Genomic DNA, 21,079 nt, shown 5'->3' on the forward strand with positions numbered 1-21,079 from the left:
TACTGCAGACAATGAGAGGGTACAGATGAAGTACACTATGAAAAATATAACATTATAATATTTACTCTAATGCCAACAAGATGGTGTTTTGTGGTGATTTATTTGCTCTAATCATCCTGTGCTTCTGATAACACCTTAACTCAGTTCTGTTGTTGCTTTCATTTTACAGACAAGACAGAAGGACCACAGCAATGCTTGGAACTTAGATTTTTTTTTTACTACAAACCCCAGGATTTGTTCAGTCCTACTTAATTCATTTTTTAAAGGTCATGCATGTAAAAACAATCTCTAGGTTGAGTTACAAAGTATTTAAACATATGAAAATATATTTAAATGAATACATACATCATGATATATATCATACTTTCTTCCTTCTCGAAAAGCTGAAAATTCGTAACTTTAAGGTATACTTAAATTTCTGAAATGCAACAGCAATTACATACAAGTGTAGCTAATAAGTCTTTTAGCTGCTTCTTAGAATACACATTGGTAATGACAGTGTATAACATACAGAACATGATTAAGTAAAATAAAACAAGAAACCAAGAACACAAATATCTATGTGTGTTTAGATTTCTATATGTGCATGAAATATCTTACATTTTTAAGGCAAGTTAAAGTTCTTAAATATTTTGAGATAAATAGCAAAATGGTAGATTTATTATCTATTTTAAATCTACATTTGCCTGAGATGAGTGAATCTCGGTAACTGGATTTACAGAAACAGGAAAAAAGAAATTGAAAGTAGTCACTTATTCTAAGAGGCCAGAAAGGAAGAAGGACCAGAATATTGTGTTCATGATGAAAAGAACATGGTACTTTTCAAAAGAATATGAAAAACAAAATCCCTGAAATTTACATCTTTATAATTTCTATTGTAATCATATAGAGATGTTTGTATAAATGTGAAATGCATGTACACCTACTCCCTGACATATACAGACACTACAATTTGATCACAAAGTCTGTATTATCAATAGCATCACAGCCTTAAAATTATTTCTCATATCCTATTTGCGTAGGAAATTATCCCTTTTTTGATTAAAATAGGAAATATCTATTAGATGTTCATTGAATAAGAACTGTGTTTACTACATCAAAGTCTATAATGTACATAATAAGAAACAGCTTTGAAAAATACTTCACATATACTTCTTCTAACACTATACTAGCATTTGACTAAATGTTTTGAAAAAAAGGTTCATTTTCATACAAATATTATACATTTAAGCAAAGCTTTGAAAAGTCAATCCAAAATATGATGGCCTTAAACATATTTAGGCCATTTCACAATCTGGGGTGGAGTGACAGAGCAAGGACCGAGTATTCAGGTAAAGTCATCAGGAAGAACGTGGTCCTTCCTTAACCAAACACATTGCAACTTGCTTTAAATTAAGAAACTGTAAATATTTAAGAGCAGTTAAAATGCTCTACCTTCTGAAGTAAAAATCTAAAGCTATTCTTGCAGGAATTCTACAGTGTTGTCATAATCATTTTAATTAAATTCTCATTTTTCAGGTGGTCCCTTTAATTGTTTTTTCCTACTTCTTAATGTGTTTTTCTAAAGCCATTTCTTTTCTGCAGCTGTGTGCGATTGGTTTTAATGGTAGCTGCTTCCTTTTTTGCCTTCTGTGAATTACAATTTTAAATGGTTACACATTTTTTGTTTTACTGCCTTCAGCATAGTTTCATAAAGATGTTTAAGGCTGTTGGTGAACATTTTCATTTCCCATCTGAAAAACCAAGAGCCAATTTGAGTATTCCATATTGGCCTTTTATGACCTGTTTTATCTTTTAAATACGTAAATGAAAGCGTAATTTTATAAAGACTAGTTTGTTTCTATGAAATTATAATTTTTATTTTGTTCTTTTAAAATATGAATTCAATAAACAAGGTAATATGTGATTGCTCTTTTATGCTGTATCTTCATGAATAAAAAACTATTTTATTTGGTGACAGCTATTTCCAATGAACTAGAATTTTTGGATCATGAGAATAGCCTATAATATGAAACATAAGATTTCATGCTTGGATTTTAATTATCAATGGTCACAAAATGTTGATAATGAGGCTATCTGGATTGTTCTTAAATTATAACTAATAAATTAAAAATACTTGATAATCCTGTTTCACTTTTACCATAACAAAAAGGTAACTTTGCTGCAAAATGTTATTCTCTACATTCTTATAAATAAGTTTACTTTAAAAATGAATCATACTTACTGCCTGGGTTATCTCCAATCCCACTGCATTTTCCATTCCAATACCACAGCAAAAGAGTTGCATCACGTGACCCTGAGAGAATGTAGCAATTTCCCCCAATATATGAATCAGAACGAGCGAGGCAAGTGACGACATCCCAATGGCCAAACACCACTTGGATCAATTTTCCTGTAATGCAAAACAATTTTCTTTAAAATTGCTATTAAAAAAATAAAAATTCTGGTGAACAGATAACTTGTAAAACAACAAAGCTATATGAACTCTGATTATCATAGTTCAGATTTTATAATAATTTGACATGGTCCAACCTAACAGTTTTCTTTGCATGCTAACAAGAACAACAAAAAAATAAATTGAAAAGTGCTAACATTTTTGAAAGGCATGTGTTAAAACTATTTCAACAAATAATACTTGAGGACCATGGCACTGTATCATTCATTACAAATGGCTTCTATATATTACAAATGTATCATGTTTACTAATTAAAGCAGGCCCAGGAGAACCCTTTTGGAACCATTTTAACACTTTCTTGTTTACTCTATATGATTCAAAATAAAACTTAGTTGCCTTTCTGTAAAAGTACTTATAATTTAGATGTCACTAATAAAAACCTGTCTCTGAATTACTGAAGATTTAACATATTTCTTGTTTTAAGTGATCTATACAAAGACAATATAAGTCACTTTGGAGAGCTTCTACCTTTTCAAATCAGGCTTATATGGAAATTATGATGAAAGAACTAATATATTGTAATTGCAATTTCAGCCAGGTGATTCTTTGTCTTAATTGTCTGATGAAAATTCCTTGAGGGTGCAATCAAGACGGTAATGATTGGGGACAATGGAGAGAAACCCAGTAAACTTACTATATATCTAAGCCTTCAAACACAGAACAGTTGTTCATGTAAAGGTGTCAGAAAAACAGTAAAGCCCTCACCCTTTAAGAATCTTTGTTTACCAGGTACGGTGGTAATAATTCACACAAACTTGTCTAAAGAATTAAGTATCTATGACAACACCCCCATTCCATCTTTAGAGTTTCCAGCTAACATATTGGCTTTGAAATGTCTACAGAGTCTACAGATGAATGTCATACAATGTCTACCCTTAATATTCAGCATGGCTTTTTTAAAAATAAGTTTTTATATTTTGATTATAATTCCAACGTTCAAGGAAAAAAAGGCTACTAAGCTGAAAATTAAATATGCCTAAATAGTTTATGTATTTAACCTGGAATACACTGTAAACTTCTTAAATGGTTAAGGTCTCAAGTACTGGCATATCAAGTGTATTTAACTTTCCAAGATAATAAATATAATATTTACATTAAATTTTTAAAATTGTTGATTTTAATAAACCTAAGGCTTATTATGAAGGCTGAAAATTTAGAAATAAAATTCTGAAATATTATCTAAATCAGATGGAAAAGTCAAATATATGTTTTCATTCATGAGTGGCAGTCTTGCATATAGCCTACTTCTAATAAATTTAAAATCAGATTCATTTCAATCTCAAGTTGCAAAACTAATATAGTACTTTTTTTCTCCTGTGATTAAGGGAGAGCAGACTTCAAAGCAAGTGTCTCTAACTGCTAAACGTTCAAGATGTTCACTTTTGAATTTCTTCAACCTTTTAAGTTGACACCAAAACATTTCATTAAAAAATAAGCTTATATCAATAAATAAAGAAGAATTCAAGACTTTCAAGAATTTAAAAAAATGAAGAGCAAATTAAATATGAAATACGTAATAATTTTTACTTCATTTCCAATTTACATGACAAACAGAATGTGGAGGTTCAGTGGTAAATTGGCGGGGATCAGAGTACAGGCAGGCCTTACATAGGATAAGACAAAAAAGTTAGGTAGCTGAAAGCAGTCTTATTAATAACTAGAAAAATCAAAGGTTAAATCCATGTATTTTAACTACTGAAAGAAACTGAATATATCATATAGTGATGTGATCATAGAGAATATATATGACTTCTGCTTTAGCCTATGCCTAAATGCTGAGAGCACATAAAATATAGGTGTGATTTAAATAGATTACGTACGGGCAGGCTTATTTCAGATTTGAAACCCAACACTCAGTGGGTTGAGATGAGTGAAATAACTAACCAGGTATTTGAGGTAGACGACACAAAGGAAACCCAGGTGTTCTTCATGCAGCAGGAGGCTTGCAAAGAACAGCTATTCACTTGGTAACTTAATTTCCAACTCATGTGAGGACAACGGGAAAAAATTTAGCTGTAAAGATGGGATGGATTAAATATAGGGGCAGAATTTTACAAGAGTCACATGTTAATTCTCATGAGTTGAAGTCACTGCTCTGTTTCTCCAATGTCAGTGTAAGGAAACATGCATTCAGTCATGGTGTTTCCTTTTTAAAATTTTTAGTGTTTTGATTGTTTTCCAAAAAGTTATCACAATTAATTTTCATTCAACAAATACCAAGCACCTATTAAGTGCCCAGCATTAGGCCTTCTTACCTGTATACAGTGGTGAACAAACAGACATGGTCCCTGCCCTCATAGCCTTTACAGTCTTGTGGGGCAGACAGTCATTAAACCCAAACAGGTATATAATTATGAATAGGGATAAGTATTATAAAAGAAAAGAACAAGTTTGGATTAATGACAATAACGAGAGAACAAATTTACACTGGGTGTCAGGGAAGATCTAAATGAGAGAGTGACATTTAACCAGTTACATCTAAAGGGTTTTATATGTTAACACAAATTAACTTTATTCTTTACAATTTATACTTTGGGCTTAACTCTGGAACACATTATTTTTTTAAGTTTACTTTTTCCTGTTCTGGCAGCCTTCCTCGGCAATATTTGTTATTGTTCGAAGGTTGAGGTTCACTCCTCCTAAATAAATCACAGCATATAAATACCTGCTGCTCTTTTTGGTAAATTATTTTCTGATAATCTCATAAGTGTTCCTCAACCTTTATTTTTTGTTTCCTTTAATACCAGTCCACCTCTCCACACACTAATATCAAATATTACCACAAGCACTAGAATATCCCTTTTTTGACAGAACAAATTTTCTAGTTAATGTTTTATTTGACAGCTGTGCTACAAATAAAAAAAAATCAAGCTCAGGACTCTGCACCACTGAATCTAAAATGTGGCCTGAAAATAATTCCGACTGCCAGGGGAAGGTTTTATTGTTGCCTCTGCTGTTCTGGTTGTGACCCGAAAACATGATTTACGTTTAAAGAATTTCCTGTTACAACCCATGTTTCTCCTCCCTCCCCGCCAATCTAATAAGGATTTTTTTTTTTTTTGGCTTGTGTGCTAAAATATAATTGAATGGAACACTTGTGTTAGCTTTGCCATTATATATTACTGATCATACGATTTTCCCTTGATTCTCTGCTAAACTTAAGAAAAAATATTTAATATTCCTGTTTTCATAAAAACACAGACACATATTTACCCTAACTGAAATTATTTTGAATAAAACTAGCATCAGAGTTTTTATACAAGATATTAAGAAGGACACCAGGACTATCATTTGAGATTTTTTTCCTACAACTTTTCTGGTAAGTATAAATATTTTATTTCACAAATTAAGTCACTGAAATGAAGTTTAAAGCTATTCCTTATTTGTACGTTTTATACAACAAATGGACACAGTTTTAAAGACAGTACATTAGAAGGTATTTTGAAAGAGGGAAAAGAATGACATCAGGTTTATTAAGTCTAATGTAACATGGCAGACATACTAGAAACTTAGTGTTACAAGGTATAGCATTTTCCGAAAAAAATCAGTGACTGACTGGTAACACCTGGATGAGACAACATGGTATGATCACAAAGTGTGCTATATTTAAAATTAAAAGAGCTAGGTCCAAGGCCCACTTCTGTCACTATTAGCTATATAAATTTCAACAAATTACATAATCTCTCTAAACCTTAGTTTTATCATCTGAAAAATGGGGATTATACACCTGTCTACTTCACAGGATTATTGTGAGACTGAAACAGTGGTATGTGAAAGAATTTTATAAATTCTATAAAATTGTGTGAATATAGGATTTTAATTATTAGTATTATATGAAAGTGAAGTTAGCTTTACTTTACAAATATTAATATTGTCTTTAAAAAACAATAATATAGAATGTCAACAAACTAAAAACACTCAAATGTCAAAACCAAAGATTGACATGGTTTATGATTCCATTTATATGACATTCTGAAAAAGGCACAACTAAAGATGAGGAATAGATTAGTTGTTGCCAGGAGGTTGAGGGTGGGGTAAAAAGCTGACTTCTAGTAGGTGGCACAGGGTATTTGGGGGTACTCTGCACCTTGATTGTGGTGGTGGTGAATTACTCTATGGTTTTCACTGTAAACCAAAAAGAGTGGTTTACAGTTCTATTAGTTGTATTTTACAGTGTAAAATTCATTTTCGTGTTTAAAAATTTATTTTAATCACTTAAAAAATATGTGGAAAAACAATATGAAGTCCAAAAGAATATTTGAGAAAATCTCCAGGAGTTTAAGACCACCCTGGACAACAGAGTGAGATCCCTGTCTCTATAAAAATTTAAAAAAGAAAAAAAAAAAAAAGAAATAGTTTTTTCTTTTTTTTGTGCCTGTGGTCCCACCTACTTGGGAGGCCAACTCAGGAGGATCACCTGAGCCCAGGAGTTTGAGGCTGCAGTGAGCCGTAACTGTGCCACTGTACTCCAACTGTTGCTTACACTGTCTCCAACTGTGTCTTTAAGCAGAAAACAAAGACATGTCCAAGACACCAAGAGGAGTGTTTAGGTTCAATGGTAATCCTCCCCATAGACTTAAACATCTAGTAAAAGCCCAAATAATCAGAAAGGCCTGAATGGTGATGTTTTCTTTTCTATACCTACAGAATAAAGATGGAAACTATAAGAAAACCACATCATCAATTCCATATAACAAACAATAAAGATAAAAAAGATGTTCAAGAACAACCTCCTTGAATAACCAAAAATTAATTGCTCTATAAACTATATGAAAGCAGGAGTATGGACTCAAACATTTTATAAAGATTATTAACAAGACTGAAAGATGATTTACCATAAAGCACTCAAATAACTAGAAGTTTTAATTTAAAAGATTTTTCAATTCCTACAACATTAAATAAAGATATATGTAAGCCTTTGTTTCAGTTGAAATATCTAATTTCACACTATACAGTCATGAACTTTATAACAACTTTTTGGTCAACGATGGACCACATATATGATGGTGGTCCCATGATATTATAATGAAGCTGAAAAATTCCTGTCACTTAGTGACATCAGAGCTGTGGTAACATTGTAGTGCAACGCATCACTAACGTTTGTAGTGATGCTGGTATAAAAGGACTTATTGCACTGCCATATAAAGATACAGCACATTAATAAACAACTGTTACTGGTTTGTGTACTTATTATCCAATACTTTTTATTGTTAAAGTATCCTCTTTCTACGTATAAAAAGTTGATTCTAAAATAGGCACAGGCAAACCCTTCAGGAGGTATTCCAAAAGGCACTGTTATCATAGGAGATAAAAGCTCCACGCATGTTCTTGCCCCTGAAGACCTTCCAGTGGGACAAGAATGTGGAGGTGGAAGACAGTGATATTGATGATCCTGACCCTATGGAGGCCTAGCCTAATTTATATGTTTTTGTCTTAGTTTTCTAAAAATTTTTTAAAATAGCAAAAAAGCTATACAATAAGGATATATAGAAAATATTTTTGTACAGCTGTACAATGTGTTTTAAGCTATGTGTTATTACGAGTTGAAAAGTTTAAAATCATTAAAAAGTTTATAAAGTAAAAAAGTTTCAGTAAGCCAATTATTACTAAAGAAAAAATTCTAAAAACAAATTTAGTGTAGTCTAAGTGTACAGAGTTTTATAAAGTCTACAGTAGTGTACAGTCATGTCCTAGGCCTTCACATGCACTCACCGCTCACTCACTGACACCCAGCGCAACTTCCAGTCCTGCAAGCTCCATTCATGGGAAGTGCCCTATATGGGTATGCCAGTTTTTATCTTTTATTACTATTATTTTTTACTTGCAGAAGACAATGGAATGGTTTTTATCTCTTATACCATATTTTTACCGTACCTTTTCCATTTTTAGATGTGTTTAAACACACAGATACTTACCATTGTGTTACAGTTGCCTACAGTACCCCGTATAGTAGTATGCTGTACAGATTTGCAGCCTAGGAGCAATAGGTGACCCCACATAGCCTAGGTGTATCTTGGGATAGCCCGTCTAGTTTTTGTAAGTATACTCTATGATGTTGCACAATGATAAAATCCCCTAACAATGCATTTATCGGAATGTATGCCTGTTGTTAAGAAACATGACCGTGTATCAATTAGCTCTAATGAATTACTATCTCATTTTCATTATTTTAAATATTAAACTATGTATTTACTATAACTTTATTTCATCCTCTAACAATTTCTAAAATATTTTAAGGGACACCATTAAATTTCTCAATGTTTCTCAATTTCTTATATGCAAACATTTATAAACATTTACTCAGCCACATCTCCTATCATAACACTGAGCTCAGCTTGGTTTGTCCCTTAGGGAGATGCATGTAAATGAATACATAGACTTAAAATTTTTATATTTTAACAAGAGCTCCTGTCACACATAAAATCAATAGTCAGCTACTTTTCTTCATGACGGTGTAGATTTCAGCAAGATTCTATCCAGAATTGGGTGGAAGCAAGATATCTACTGCCAATAGTTAGACTTAATGAGTCTTTCAAGTAAGGAAAAGAAAATCCTTTAAATAATACAAAAGTGAGAAAATACACTTCCATGTATGTGCACTTGCCATAAGATTATGCATATACTCATGCATGGTATTTACATACCAGGATTTGCCTTCAAAATGAATCATTTATTCTGTAAGCATGAACTTGGGTCACAAACCTACTATAAAAAACTGTCTCTTACAAACAGGCTGAAGCAAATGTAATAGTGGACTATATATAGTAGATTGTTATTTGAAGAGGGAAAACAATGCCCTCTTTTCTTTATTTTGTAAATTTTAGGATTTTGTAATTTTTGGAAGGAAGCAGATGAGAATGCATCATAAGCCTCTCAATGTTACTTACAGTAACTTTAGTTCACTGATAAAATGAAAATTACCTGTGTCTGTAGAATAGACTCTGAAACTCTTATCCCAGAAGCCACAGACGAGAATATAGCGGTTGTCTGAAGTGATGACAAAGCACTGGGAATGCACTTGAATACTTTGGTCTAAAAGGTCAGTGATTTGCCTCCTGTGCATTCCTGTATTGCTGGCTGTAAGAATAGGGAGGAAAAACAACTATTAAACCCACATGGGCAAAGAAATCCTATAGTGAGGGAGAAGAGGAGACACATTCCCAGTTAAGAGTACTTGATCCTTAATTTTAAGTATAATAATTGAAAAACCAAGTAGGAAAACATATCCAATTACTGGAAAAATGTGGGTAGCTAAATTCAATATCTCAGTTAAAAAGTTTTGCTTAGAGGAAAGAGAGAATAACATACTACAATTTAAAAATAGAACACAATTCACAGAACATGCTTTCTAGCTCTTGGGCAGAACCAAAGTAGATTACAATCTCCAGATTGCATCACAGTTAGGTTTGTGTTCCTGACAATCTCATTACATTTATTGTCATGAGAATGGTTCATGTTGTGACAATCTATTACTTTTAACATTTTGTCACAAGGAAGAGATATTAGGATTTAAATGTCATATATTTGAAATATTGTAGCATCTTGTACTACTTTGGCTTTAACGGGTCTTTAATTTGACTAGATGGGAACTCCCATTTCCCCTGTTTACAACTGCACTTGCATGTAAGGAAAGGGTAGAATGACTGTTTATTAAAGATTCCTGTAATTGAAAAAGTCAAAGCACAGCAGACTGCCACTTTCTTACTCCTTATTTAAGCAATAAAACAAGACAGCCTTAGCAGTGTGTTTTCAAAGTGCTACAGAGCACCTGAGATGGGGTTTGTCACAAAGAAAAAGGTCAGACATAGAGCAACACCGAGCACATGGGAAGAGTAATAATCGTCCAGAAATATACCATCGAGTGTGCCATTATCAGAAACGGAATCTTCACTGAGATGCCTTTTTTGGCACTGAGGCCAAACAAATAGAAAGCTTTGTTTCTAGTGATCTAAGGGTTATTTTACTATCATCTCTCCAGTACAAATGAGGATTCTTATGCTGCTAAAGAAATTTGATTGTACCAGAAATCAGAACAAACTTCTGCATCTGATTATTAAGCTTTTCACCATAATTTTCATTTTTTTGAAAAATCAAACATAGAAAAATATTTATATTCTATTCATTGTATGTAATAACTATGTTAATGTGGGTAGTTTAATAGAAAGCTCAGAAAGTAAAATAGAAGGAAAAAAAGTGTTCAAAATACTCTCCAATGCTGTGCTGGGAACCACTGGGGACACAGAGGACTGATGGATCTGCTGCCCTCATGGCACACACAAAATGGCACACATGTACACATACATGTGCAACACTGCAGAAATTCTGCTAATGTCTGTGGACACAACCATTTAAGATTATTGGATAACTGTTTGATAATGGAGGCTTCATATGCTTTTGGAGGATTAATGGGCTAGAAAGCGACAGCAGAAGTAAAAAGGGCAGAATCCTAGTTGGGAATCATTGTTTCCCTCTCCTAACAAAGGGAAGTTGCTGGCAGATGACAAAAGCTTTTATAGATATCAGTGTTATTGTAGAGAGACAGTGTCCACCAACTGCAATCAGGTATCCCATTGCAATGAAGTTTTGTGACACAATTTTTTTTTTTTAATTCCAAGAAACCTAGCAATGAAAACAAGGTATGTGGTACTTTCTGCACTGGTTACTGCAGTACTTTATTCCACATGAGAGCTGTAAACATGTTTATTCTTGTCAGTATTTATATGACTTTTGTTCTTATGATAGAAACTTTTGCTGAACTTTCTTGGGGGATTGGGGTGATCTCTTGGGAGGACCTCAACAGATTTGGGCACGTACATAATTTTGAATTGAGTGACTACAAAGTACCCATGGGCAAAGGCTGATGCCCCCTCAGCACACACATGAACTATTTTCTAAGCAAGTGCTTACTTGCAATTTAACATTGCCAAGTCCCCCATCCAGCTAAAGTATATTTATCTAGATAAGCAGTCTTCAAACTAGGATATGCATACCCCTGGAGGTATAACACTTCCTAAGGGATACACAGGTTCAGAAGTTAAAACCAGTAAGTTTCTAATTCCTCAACTTTAATATATTCTACTGCTTGAAATTGATTTGCCTGAGAACTCTCCTGTGAGTTTTCCTTTCTTACCTCTTCTTCCTCATGCCCTTCTTCTACTAGATAAAATAAAGACATATTTCCCTTCCACACAGAATCTTACTATGTGCTGTACCCCAGAGTTTAATTTCTTGTCCTCAATAAAGGGACAATTCAAAATACTGAGGTGATACTGAAAAGTGAATGTGTAAGTATCAAATCATTCTGCAAGTCAGGTGGTTTCCAATTTACTACTTTCAATAAAATGGAATGAGGATCCAATCATGCTGCCAACTGGTAGATCATTAAAAATAAGTTTTAAAGATAGACTGTTAAAATTATAGATAATAATAAACCATAAAAATAACTCTTAGTGATAGATCACTATATGAATTGCCACTAACACAGAAAGAGTTCAAAGATTTGAGTGGTACAGTTGAAACAAAGCTCTTTTCCGTCTATTTTCTTAAGTGAGTAATACTGCTCAGACGTTCCAGTTATAAAAACAAGAAAGATAGACTTGATGATGATGAATTTTCAATAAATGTTCATTTTATGTAAATAAACATTTATTAAACTTTATAATATAATTATAATACATTAATATTTGTAATCACTTGATACAGATAAGTTTATTTTAAAAGTTGAGCCTTATGGTCATAAGAAATTTTAAAATTTAAATCGAATACATATGCTTAATTTTGCAAACACATTTTTATGGCTGAAAAGCAAAATGGGGTAATCAATTTTTTTAAAGTTAACATAAAATTATGCGGGGGAAGTAAAATGAAAACATAAAATTCAAGATAAAAAAGTAACAATGTGAAATTTCCATATATTAATGGGTTTTCAATGTATTTTTTAGAAACAGAAAATACTGAGTATCAATTCACTCTGATATTTAGATTCTACTGTACATATTAAAATTTTGTTTACTTATAACATTATAAAATCTTGTTTACTGAGTATCAATTCATGTGTCTTTATTGTAGCATGATTTATAATCCATTGGGTATATACCAAGTAATGGGATCACTGGGTCAAATGGTATTTCTAGTTCTAGATCCTTGAGGAATCGCCACACTGTTTTCCACAATGGTTGAACTAGTTTACAGTCCCACCAACAGTGTAAAAGTGTTCCTATTTCTCCACATCCTCTCCAGCACCTGTTGTTTCCTGACTTTTTAATGATCGCCATTCTAACTGGTGTGAGATGGTATCTCATTGTGGTTTTGATTTGCATTTCTCTGATGGCCAGTGATGATGAGCATTTTTTCATGTGTCTATTGGCTGCATAAATGTCTTCTTTTGAGAAGTGTCTGTTCATATCCTTCACCCACTTTTTAATGGGGTTTTTTCTTGTAAATTTATTTGAGTTCTTTGTAGATTCTGGATATTAGCCCTTTGTCAGATAAGTAGATTGCAAAAATTTTCTCCCATTCTGTAGGTTGCCTGTTCACGCTGATGTAGTTTCTTTTGCTGTGCAGAAGCTCTTTAGTTTAATTAGATCCCATTTGTCAGTTTTGGCTTTTGATGCCATTGCTTTTGGTGTTTTAGACATGGAGTCCTTGCCCATACCTATGTCCTGAATGGTATTGCCTAGGTTTTCTTCTAGGGTTTTATGGTTTTAGGTCTAACATTTCTTGTTTTTGTCAGGTTTGTCAAAGATCAGATGGTTGTAGATGTGTGGTATTATTTCTGAGGCCTCTGTTCTGTTCCATTGGTCTATATCTCTGTTTTGGTACCAGTACTATGCTGTTTTGGTTACTGTAGCCTTATAGTATAGTTCAAAGTCAGGTAGCATGATGCCTCCAGCTTTGTTCTTTTGGCTTAGGATTGTCTTGGCAATGCGGGCTCTTTTTTGGTTTCATATGAACTTTAAAGTAGTTTTTTCCAATTCTGTGAAGAAAGTCATTGGTAGTTTGATGGGGATGGCATTGAATCTATAAATTACCTTGGGCAGTATGGCCATTTTCATGATATTGATTTTTTCCTATCCATGAACATGGAATGTTCTTCCATTTGTTTGTGTCCTCTTTTATTTCACTGAGCAGTGGTTTGTAGTTCTCCTTGAAGAGGTCCTTCACATCCCTTGTAAGTTGGATTCCTAGGTATTTTATTCTCTTTGAAGCAATTGTGAATGGGAGTTCACTCATGATTTGGCTCTCTGTTTGTTATTGGTGTATAAGAATGCTTGTGATTTTTGCACATTGATTTTGGAGGATACATGGTGTTAAAGAATTCTTTCAGCAGGTAGAAGTGTAAAGTCTGTTGACCATTGATCTAGGGCAGGGACAGCAAAACTGGGGCCAAAGGCTGAATCCTGCCCATGACTGGTTTTGTATATGTAGTTTTATTAGAAAAGAGCTATGTTTATTCATTTGTATTTTATTTATGGTGGCTTTTGTGCTATACTGGTAGAGTTAAGAACAGCTTGAGTTTCCCTTATCTAAAACACTCGGGACCGGAAGTGTTTTAGAATTCAGATTTTTTTTTTTTCAGATTTTGGAATATTTTCATATATTGAGATATCTTGGGGATGACAGGCAAGTCTAAACACAAAATTAATTTGTGTTTCATATGGACCTGATATATATATATATATGAGATATATATATATGAGAGATATATGAGAGATATATATATAATATATATGAGAGATATATATAATATATATAGATATACATGAGATATATATATGAGAGAGATATATATGGCCTGAAGGTAATTTTATATAATATTTTAAATAATTTTGTGCCTGACATAAAGTTTGGACTGTGTTTTGAATGTGACCTGTCACGTAAGGTCAGGTGTGGAATTTTCCACTTGTGGTGTCATGTTGGTCTTAAAAAAGTTTCAGAGTTTGGAGTATTTGGGGCTTGGGATTTGTAGATTAGAGGGACTCAACCTAAAATATTTACTCTCTGGCCCTTTACTGAAAAAGTTTACCCATGCTTACCCTAAAGGGTTACAACAATTGCTGAATTCATTTAATTAGACTTGATAGCGTAGGATATTCGTTGTCAAGGTGCAAAGAAAATGATGGGTCTAAAATTCAGAAATAATGCTTTAAATGACTCAGCAAATGGGCTTTATTATTTTCCTGACTTTTAAACTACCCAAGTGAGCATTTTAGTTTTTTTAATATATGGCAAATCATATCTACTCAAAACAAAACAAGATTTAAGAACCAGAGTGGTATTTATCCTTCATATAGATAATTACATATTAGATTTCTGTTTGTACTTGGGGAAATGATAAATGAATTGGTTTAGAGCTTAAGGTTATTTTTATTCATCCTGATAGTCTATCTGCTAATGGTAGCCATTTAGCTCTCCATTGAAACAATGGCTTTTAAAGACAAAAATCGTAACTATATATAGGGAACATCTTGGATTTTAAAATAATAAACCTGCTCATTCATATGCTTTCTTTAAAAACATTAAAATTCTAACAAATTTATTTATGCCTGGAAAATTTGACAAAATTACAAGCCAAATATCTATGCCAATAGCATTACCCCACAGGTAGGCAAGTAAGTTTTTATTCTAAAAGTTATTAAATAACATCTTTAAAATCGAGGCTTAACATTCTTAGTGATGCCACATTTGAAATCCCCACACGTAAGGATGAAAAATACTAAACTAGAGATTTCAACTAATCTACTCAAAAAGCATAACAGCAATTAAATATTCTAAGTCATCTGCTGCAGATGCTCATTTCATCCCAATGGCTCTTTCTGGTCGCCTCCCTATTTTTTTCTCCCCTGAACAAATTTAACCTCCAATGGCAATTTATTGGGCTGTAGGACCCTAGGAAAATGAATACAAATATCTTAACACTACCATTGGCTGGGCAATATATTTCCACTTTGAAACTGCTCTGCAATTGCACATTAATCCCCTCAGACTGAACAGAGGGTCTAGGAAGAAAGGATTGATCTCCTTTAATGATGAAACCCTGGCACTACAGTTTTATTTTTCATAACACAGTGCTGCTAAGAACCCCACTGTTATTATGAAAATTTTCCCAGCAAAGGAGCTCCATCACATTACCGGGGCACCAATTCATCATAACGTGCCTCGCTCCTGCTCATCAACAAGTCTGAGTGATGAAAAGATCCAATATTATCCTGACAGTACTTCATGCGCATTCTCAATCACACATTATTACAGCATCCATATTAATTTTCAGTGACACGCGTCCTAGGCCTGTTCAAATTAGGCAAACCAACGAGGGGGAGTTGATGAAATACCAGCATAGCCACAGCTCATTGCATTCCAATTTGCATGCAAATGGTTTATCAGGAAAATTCCATTCCCAGCAACCAGCAAGTGAAAAACAACTGTAATCTACACTTCAGGGCCACCATACAGAGCTTAATGAATCGCAAAGAGAGAAGGAAGTGACAGACCTATGAGAGGATCGATTTCCACTGGCAGCTGGTATGGCTGGTCTTGTACAGCACCTTGATGAGCTGGAATTCACAAAAGATAAAGAAAAAAGGCATTATTTTTTATATACTAAACTACATAAAAATGCGTAAGTCAAACCTTATGTAGAATTGTTTCCAGCCTCTAAATCTTTCATGCAGTTTTGTGAAATTTAAAGAACAAAAATCCCGGTGCTTTTGTGGCTAGCTTATTAAACATTTATTTTAGATTAGTGCCGCTCTGAACATGTGCCATCAGCAGTGGCTCCAGTCCTAGGCCATAAGCTATAGCAGATGCTTGACTGGCAACCTCTGATGCTGCAACAAAACAAAATTAAGTGGTAAAGCGCACTGAAAACAAAATGTGACAACCATCTGCTGACTGTAGCAAGTACTATTTTTTTTGTTATTTCTTAAAAAGGCAGTTTTGAATGCTGCAGCACAAAGGAGCCACAAAAATGTCAATTTATGATGGAGAAAGGGAAAGCTCTAAGTCAGGGAACATTTAGTGTTTCATCCATCACTTAAAATCAATCAATTGAAAGTTTGAATAAAAATAAAGAAAGCTATCCGCAGATAAATGTTTTAGTTAAATGCATTTGGCTGAAATATTTTCTTAAAGATTGGATTGAGGGTTTAAAAAGAAGTTTTATTAATATTTAATATTTCCATGGTTTCAATTTAAAAATACTCTGAGAAGGAGATGAATAACAAAAATCAATCTATCCTAAGAATACTTTGTTCAATTCTCAAAATGGTTTTAAAGATTCAGGCGTATTTATTTTATAATTGAAGAGAGGTTTTGCAGGCTGTTTCCCTGTGAAAGGGAGAAGGACTTTCGGTAGAGAGGAAGTATGTTAGGAATCAGAAACTACCTGATGCAACCTTGTGCAAATCATAAACCCTAAAACAGGGTTCAGAATAGATAATCTTTTCAGCTTCATAGTTCTGATAGTTAAATTCTGGGCCCTTTTCCAAACTATTTTCCCCAAACGACTCAGCCATTTGCCCTGCTCAGTATCTACTTTTTATAGACTCACAAGCATTCACATTATTGCTTGGCTGGTATTAGAGCTCTGCTTAATGCCACTGATACCGGTGGGTTAAGGGAGGTCCCCAAACACCAGTGGGACCTCAACCCTGGCTGGTGACCAGGTTCTTGACACTGTGGTGAGAAGAAACTCAAGGACAAGTCAGAAAATAGTGAAAGTATGGAGATTTATTGCAAAGCAAAAAGTACACACTCAAAAGGGGAGTGTGGGTGTTCTCAAAAGACAGCTGTGGACAAGGAGCATTGGGGTTCCTGTCTTTATGGGTTTCTTTAACCAAGGGGTGGAATGTTCATGAAGATTCCCGGAAAAAGGTGGCGATTTCTCAGAACTGTGGTGTCATCCGTTTTTACACCAAATATGAGTGCCCTGGAACTGTCATGGCACTGGTGCGTGTGTGACTTGTATGTTAATGAGCATATAATGAGGTCCTGTGTGAAACCTAGATCAAATTCAGCACCATGTTGGGTCCAGACAGTCTCAGCCAGCGTGTCCTGCACCCTGGTTTTTCAGGGTCTTCTCACCTCCTAGCTTCTGCAGCTATTTCAACAGTTTCCTTTTGATAGTCAAGAAACTGCTACCTGGAATTTTCTATTCTCCTGTGATTACCCTGTATTATTCCTGTCTTACCATCAGATTTTAGGAAATCTATCTGTCTTGGAGGTGCTGAAAATAAGTATGGGGTACATTTCAATAAGTTCATTAGCTTATTTTAAACTTACTCTGTTATAGTTTCTCCTGTTAGTAAATACCAACTTTTTAAGAACGTTTGGAAGGTCATTAATACTGATAAAATACCTAAGTACAGTATTGGCACTAGAAATTACAGTATGTATAAGAAACTAAAGTAGCTGAAGAAAAGAAACCACAATGACTCTTTAAAAAAAAAAAAAAAACAAACCCAAAAGGTATTTGTCTTTGCTGATTACTGGCTATGCTGGCAAAGAAATCACAGGATACTCAGAAGGGAGGACCAGGAAAAATGCACCACAGCCTCTGGTCTACCCAATAGTGCCACTTACTTCCAGCAATACCAGTGTCTATCAAAACTACTACCTTTAGAATTTTTCTCTACTTCTCTGATAATCTGAGATCTTAGAAACATTAAAACCAAACTGTCAGTGAAATGGGTTTAAGGCGGTTTGGTCATTCCTCAAATCCCACTTCTGCCACTGACTGGCTGTATGACTTTGGTCAAGTTATGTAATCTCTATGTTTCAATTTCCTGATCTATAAAATAGGTTAGATGGGTTAGATTGAACCATATGGAATTGCCAATACCTGACTGTTTTGACCTACTAAAAAATGCAATTTCATATGGTTTCAACCTAAGTACAGAACCTACATCCTCAGGTTGTTAAGGAGATTGAGTTAATATACATACAATGATTAAAACACTACTTGAAGAGGCATGAAAGTTTATCTCCTCTAGCCATGTTTGCCAGTGAGGACACTGAGCCCAGGGAGCTCGCCTTATTCTGCATCAAATATGCCCAGTCAGTGGCAGAGTTTGAGCCCTGCTTTTCTCACTTAGATTTTATGATCACCTTTCCCCTCTTTCATTAGAGCAGGAAAGTTGGGACCTGGATTCAGCACTGTTCTTTTTGGCCACCAGTTAGAATTTTTTTTTTTAAGAAGAAGGAAAATCTTAGAAACTAGAAAATGCTCTATAAACATTTGCTGGTGTTGTCCTCTTTTTTGGAGGTTTTCAAGGTCCTCTGAATGAGAAGGGAGCTTAAAGATTATTTTCTAAATCAGACATTACTCAAAGAACTGAAGGGAACCAGCTGTCTAATGAATGAGCTATGGAAATCACAGATCCTTAGAAAAGAAACAGAACCTAAAATTAAAAAAAAAAAAAAATTCATATATATATATATATATGAATTTGATATTTACCAAAGAAAAACTGTCAGGGATTTTTGATGTTTGTTTTAAATCAAGGCATAGTGACAGGTAAAGGTAGCAAGAGATAGAATGAAAGGTTAGATTTATGTAAACATACCTAAAATGAAGCACAGACTTAATATAATAAATGCTTAATATTCTTAGTTGTAGGTGCAGCTCAAATTGGAGATCACATTCTGGAAAGATAACTGCCTGTGGTGTATTCCCATATGTTATCATTTTTTGTATTTTTCTGTTGAAGAGTTGCTGTGTCATATTGTAAAGGCAGTATGTATGGAAAGAGTGAAGACAAACATCTCTAACGACACAGTTACAGACACAATGAAAGCTCACTGAGCAGAAATATAGGCAAGATTCTGCAGAACCTTGCAATGCCCCTAGCTATCTTACAGAAAGGTGAGCTAGGGCTGGGGGAACAGCTAGATGCATCCTAAGTGGTACTCCAGCAGTGGGACTCTACCCCTAAATGACTTTACATATTTATTTATAGAAAAATTGGAAGTGAGGAAGGTAATACCTGACCACTAGGTATTAAGGGAAGCAAGCTTGTTAGTGAGGGACACCAGCTTGCTGGAAAGGCGGAAGCCAGAAGCTTAGTCATCAGTGCTTAAGGTCTTAAATGCTTAGGGTTATCAGTGCTAAAACTTGAAATCAGCTGGAAACCAAGAAGCCCTGTGGCTGAGCCAGCTCAGTTGCCATTGAGCCAGCTCTTCCTAGGCTAAAGTAAAGATGGGGGCAGAGTACAGTCAGGGCTTTCCAGCAGTTGAAAGGTTTGCCCCTCCTCACATGTGATGTCACTCTGTTTAAACTGAAAAAGCTCTCAGGGCTGCCACAAACAGCCACCCAGGATAAGCACCATCAGTGGTGGCCCTGAAGTCACACATGCTGGTGCAAACCTCTAAGGGTAACTGCACAGAGTAGGTAAATCCTCTAGTGTATTTGACAGAACATATCACCAGCACATTTTTCTTCTAAAAAGAGTGTTTAGAGAAACCAAAAAATTATGTTTCTTAAATAAATTATAATATTTAGTCCCAAAGTATAAGTATGTTATTTTCATAAATATTTACTTCTGTAAGAGAAGTTCACTTAAAGAAAAAAGAATAAAAGGACATAATAATAGAGACATTAAATATCTGCCTCCATTTTTACTGTCTCTACCTTTTCTGAAATCTATTTTTTAGTCAAATATTGGCATTTATTTTCATTGTTTCATTTTTAATATACCCAGGAAAATGGCTATATTTAATCAATTCTAATACCAACTACAGATTCTTTGTGGTAGGTATACCTTATTGAGCTTAGTCAATGTACCAAGTTTTTGTTTGAATGTCAATTCTGTTCCCTTGTGAAAGGTGCTGCATTCAATTTGGCACGAGGTCCTTGTTCAAGAACTTGTATTTTTGCAACCATTTCAGGTATTCTAACGAGCAGTGCTTTATGCACACTTTAGAGATTTAATGACAATTTCATGAACTATTAAAATGTATCTTAAATTTGCCTACCTAAAACAACGGCTTGGGGAAAAAGTCTATAATCTCCAGAACTTTAAAAGATTTTCCTTCTTAAAAAAAACAATTCTAACTGGTGGCCAAAAACAACAGTGCTAAATCCAGGTCCCAACTTTCCTGCTCTAATGAGAGAGAATGCATTACAGAGGAGTGGTCATAAAATCTGAGTGAGAAAACCAGGGCTCAAACTCTGCCACCGACTGGGCATATTTGATGCAGAATAAGGCGAGCTCCCTGGGCTCAGTGTCCTCACTGGCAAACATGGCTGGAGCAGATAAACTTTCATGCCTTTTTAAATCTGCACTGTTTATGATTCTAATGGCTATTTCAGTTGAGCATGACTGTGTTGAGCATTTAATGGAAGAACAGAAGGTACTTACAGATACGCAGTATTTTGGCTATGTAATTTAAGTGTTCTTTTTTTTTGTTTGTTTGTTTTCTATTATCCTCAACAAATACTAGCAATACTACTATGCCAAGCACAAAAAGATACAGTTTCTGGCACATAATAGACAATCGTAAGTGTTTACTGTGGCTGGACATAGTGGCTCATGCCTGTAATCCCAACACTTTAAGAGGCTGAGGCAGGAGGACTGCTTGAGGCCAGGAGTTCAAGACCAGCCTGAGCAACAGAGCAAGCCCATCTCT

At 34.4% G+C, this 21,079-nt stretch overlaps 1 protein-coding gene across 2 annotated transcripts in view; it reads right to left on the minus strand.

The window, feature by feature from the left end:
* The window catches only part of LRBA (LPS responsive beige-like anchor protein), a 756,763-nt gene that overhangs the window by 34,478 nt on the left and 701,206 nt on the right, over window positions 1-21,079 (minus strand). The window contains exons 51-53 of one of the 2 annotated variants that reach the window (XM_025385122.1): window positions 15,946-16,008; window positions 9,377-9,532; window positions 2,228-2,392 (exon numbers count right to left, since the gene is read on the minus strand). In XM_025385122.1, coding sequence (XP_025240907.1) covers window positions 2,228-2,392; window positions 9,377-9,532; window positions 15,946-16,008 — 384 coding nt within the window. Of the gene's footprint in view, window positions 1-2,224; window positions 2,393-9,376; window positions 9,533-15,945; window positions 16,009-21,079 lie in introns of both variants that reach the window. The other variant, XM_025385123.1, reaches the window with a different exon arrangement.

The sequence above is a fragment of the Theropithecus gelada genome, chromosome 5, assembly GCF_003255815.1.
Source record: "Theropithecus gelada isolate Dixy chromosome 5, Tgel_1.0, whole genome shotgun sequence".
Lineage (NCBI taxonomy): Eukaryota > Metazoa > Chordata > Mammalia > Primates > Cercopithecidae > Theropithecus > Theropithecus gelada.